This window comes from Bison bison, unplaced genomic scaffold (assembly GCF_000754665.1).
Source record: "Bison bison bison isolate TAMUID 2011002044 unplaced genomic scaffold, Bison_UMD1.0 scf7180017834257, whole genome shotgun sequence".
NCBI classification, from domain to species: Eukaryota; Metazoa; Chordata; class Mammalia; order Artiodactyla; family Bovidae; genus Bison; species Bison bison.
Window position 1 is genome coordinate 43,517 of NW_011472628.1, and position 4,293 is coordinate 47,809.

Consider the following 4,293-nt stretch of genomic DNA (forward strand, 5'->3'; position numbering starts at 1 on the left):
GGGATATTAATGATCCATTCCAAACCTTGAAATTGTGTAATTTTGACGTTGATTTTTATTTGAGATGATTGAATCCATCAAGTTTGTTTTGAGGTTTGGCTAAGCATTAAGCTCTGTGATAAGCTCTGGAGTTTCGGTGATGAATAAAACATAGTCTTCATCTTTGAGGAGCTCAGTCTATTGGGAAAGACAAGTATCCATACACAGTGCTATCATTGAGAAGTAGAAGGAAATTAAGGATCACTTTCATCTGATTGTATACTGATGTTTTGAATTTAAAACAAATAAATGGGCTGACCTTGATCAAACTTTTGAATTAGGCTTTTTGCCAGTGGTTTTAATGAGTACATCATTCCCCTGGGTCACTCCCCTAAAGATGCAATCCCACCTATGTCTTTGGGTCTGGTACAAAACAAACCCAGTCTATTAAAAATTCTTAAACACAGCTATGTTTGTCTTAGTACCCACTCTTAATCAGTAATCACTGTCCACAACTCCTTGTAAAGTAGAACTCTATATAGTAAAGTAGTACAATAAAATAACTACTACTGTATCTATTGAATGCTTTTTCTCTTGTATGAACTAGGTGGAGGTTTTTAATCTGCTTTTTGTCACTAATGAGAGCAATTCTCGAAAGACCTACATAGTACATTGCCAAGATTGTGCAAGAAAAACAAGTGGAAACCTGGAAAATTTTGTGGTGCTAGAACAGTACAAAATGGAGGACCTGATGCAAGTCTATGACCAATTTACATTAGTAAGTGAAACCAACATGTGAGTACATAGTTAGCTGGATAGGGAAGCACCAGGATTTGTTCTGCCACCTGATGAGTAGGAGGTAATGAAATATTTAAATTTTCCTTTGACTCATTAGATATTTCATGAGGAAATACTCATATTCCCTCCCTCCTCCACTTCCAGGTATTTATTTCTATGAAATTGGCATATTTTATTTTTACTTTTCTTCCTGGGTGAGACCAGCCCTAAATAATGTCACAGTAACTACATTTTAAAATCTTTGTGTACTTTTAGAACATTGCCACATCCTTTGTGTCATTTGATCTCAGTTGATAAGATGTTTGTGTACATAGGTTATTAGTGTCCACAAAATGAGTCAATATGTATGCTTTTAAATAACTTCTGCTTTTAGAGCTAATTGTATTTATTTAAAACCTTGTCCTTGCCAGAAGTAGTAACTTTACAGGAATATTCAATGGAGCTTAACTTCCTGGTATGTTGAATAACCTTATGAAATTCAAATACCTTTATAAATTGCACACAGTTTTAAATTTTAAACAGCAGATGCTTAGGGGAAAGCATTTTACTCTAGCACATCAATAGTTTTATGAATAAGAAATAGACATAATTTATGAATTGTTGAATTCCTTCAATACTTTTTCTCTTACATATGTGGTCAGAAACTGAATTTTTGAAGTTTAGCTTCTGGTATTTTCATTTGAATAGTCTTCAAGATTGCTTGAAGAAGATGAAAATTACCTGTTAAATAAATTATCATCTAGTTGAATTAGGTTCTGAAGCAAGTCACCAAGGAAGTCATAGTTGATTTGTTATATTATTTTTTACAAGCCGCCTTTTAATTTTTAAGCAATTTCAAAAAATGGTCAACCTAATAACATTTTAAGAGTTTTTGACTAATTGGTGGAGAAGTACCAAAATGTAGGGTACACTAAGTAGGGTAATGGTCTCAGACTCTTAGGAAAATTGGCCAGGTGGGGGACAGTAACAGAGGTTATACTGGACAGAGTGTGACAGGCAGCTGAACTTTCTTGAGAATTGTTCTTTCCCCTACCTTTATACACAGACCATGTTTGTAGCCTTGAGCTAGGAAACACTATTAACAATTTATATACCAAAGTAACATACTTTACTTTCATTTTCAGGCTCCTCCATTACCATCCTCCTCATCTTGATATTGTTCCACGGACATTAAACGAGACCTTTTCTGCTATTCAGGAAGTAACCCAGTTCTGCACCACTGGTTTTTGTAGCTATCTCGTAAGGCTGCTGGCTGAAAACTGTGTCTATGCAACCTTCCAAGTGCGGAGTGTCAACCAACTGGACAGGGGAGAGCTTTGCTCCTACTCCAGGACTCTCACAAAGCTGATCAGCTGTTCTTCAGAAACAAATAATAATTTCCATGTTTTGTATATATCTGACAAAACTGGCAACATAATACAGACTACTGACTTGAAGACAACCTCTTTTATATTTCTCTATTTCTGGGCTGACGAATTGGTTTTCATCTGTCTTTTCCCCTCTTCAGAATTTTCCTTGGGAAAAAATACTAGCCTAGCCGGTCATTTCTTTGTAAGGTAGTTAGAAATTTTAAGTCTTTATTTGGTCAACTTTTTTTTAATGTGAAAAGTTAGGTAAGGAACTTTTTTACTGCTTTTATGTTTTTCTGTCTTGTTTTGAAACCATGACGGTTATTACACTTCTGGTTCCTAAATAAAATGTTTAAAAAATTTAACAGCCAAGTCACAAAGATAATGGATTGCACATAGACTAAGGAATAAACTTCAGATTTGTGATTTTTGTTTCTAATCCTGATGTAAATTTACACTATTTATAAATACGTATTTATTGCTTGAAGATATTTGTGAATGGAATGCTGTTATTTTTTCCAGATTTACCTGCCATTGAAATTTTAAGGAGTTCTGTAATTTCAAACACTACTCCTATTACATTTTCTATGTGTAAATAAAACTGCTTAGCATTGTACAGAAACTTTTATTAAAATTGTTTAATGTTTAAAGAGTTTTCTATTGTTTGAGTTTTAAAAAGACTTTATGTACAGTGCCCAGTTTTTGTTCATTTTTCAAATCTGATTATATATATTTTATATATACTTGTGTATGTATATATAATATATATAGAAATCTGGATATATATGTATAAAGATTTAGAACTTAAATTTTTCTCGTTTTAAGTTTCCCATCTATGGTAGATTTTTGAGGTGTCTACTGTAAAGTATTGCTTACAAAAGTATGATTATTTTTAAAGAAATATATATGGTATGTAACTTCAAGACCTAAAATGTCAGACTGGTTTATTGTTAAGTTGCAATTCTGCAATGACAGATCAATAAACAGATGCTGCCAAAATGTAGTATAATAGTAGAAAACAAATAGTGATTGAACTTAAAGTTTTAAAGGGCATGTTATATGGGCTTGACAAATCCTGTACATTATTTATTAGTGTTTTCTATGGAAAAAAAGATTCAGATGAAGGGCTCTATTTTAGAATGCAAATAAATTAAGAGGCTTATTTTTTAATGTTAGGCAGTTTTGACATTTCATGCTTTCCTGCTTGCATGACATGATATGGGCAGGGGAGGGAGTCTTTCAATTCTATAGCAGTAGTAAAATAGAGTAAGCTATATTAGCCTTATGGAATCACTTCTAATTAACAATAGTATTTCATATTATAATGTACCTTGCATTTGACACACATTCTCATTTTATCATGCTGCTCTTTCTAAGGTTTTTCCAGGAATATTTAGTGAAGAAGCATAGAGAATGCTCTAAGTAAAGTTATATATAACTAAAGAGAATTTATAATCCTATCTGGTGAAATGCTGTGCTGACTGGATTAACAAGTTCTCTTTTTCAGATAGTTTTGGAGTATGTTGTCCTCCTAGAAACAGTTTGAAGGCTTGAAAGCATGGAGACATTTTATCCAATTAGTTAATAATTTGGTAAATATTGAACTTGAAAATCTACTAGCAGCAGTCATCTCTTGACAGTTTCAGAAGGAAATAATTGCACATGTATTTTAGTGAAGAAGCAAGAGTGCTTGTCTGAGTGCTGCTTAAGATGTTTAACCACTGATATTTTTTAAAGAACTCAAGACAAACATTTTTGCAAATAAAAATTGCATGTCAAAAAGAAATTAACACAACATTGTAAATCAGCATACTTAAAAAAAAAAAAAATTTGCAAGGCAGCTATCCAGAAGCAAAAATTATAAGAATGCTAAAGCTATGCTTAAATGTTCCTTAACCATTTCTACTTTATCTTACTAACATGTCTTATTTTCTATCATTTTATTATATAGTTTATTGCCAAGAGTAACATAAGTTGTCTGATGTTTAAAAGTAAGTTAGTGGTGTTTAAGTACATATTTGAAAGTTAAATGACAAGAGTAATACTTGCTCACTTAGTCTTTGAATGGGTAAGATAGAAGACAAATGAAATATATCAACATTACTCTGAAGTATAAGCAGATGAACAAAGTCTTACATAAACTGCTTTTTTTCCATCAATTTAACAG

At 32.3% G+C, this 4,293-nt stretch overlaps 1 protein-coding gene across 1 annotated transcript in view; it reads left to right on the forward strand.

Annotated features, from left to right (window-relative positions):
• The window catches only part of KDM6A (lysine (K)-specific demethylase 6A), a gene marked incomplete at its 5' end in the record, with an annotated part of 45,455 nt that extends 42,682 nt beyond the window's left edge, over positions 1–2,773 (forward strand). The window contains 2 exons of the mRNA XM_010832737.1: positions 587–757; positions 1,902–2,773. Of these exons, the coding sequence (XP_010831039.1) occupies positions 587–757; positions 1,902–1,931 (201 nt within the window). The remainder of the gene's footprint in view (positions 1–586; positions 758–1,901) is intronic.
• Positions 2,774–4,293: the final 1,520 nt, after the last annotated feature.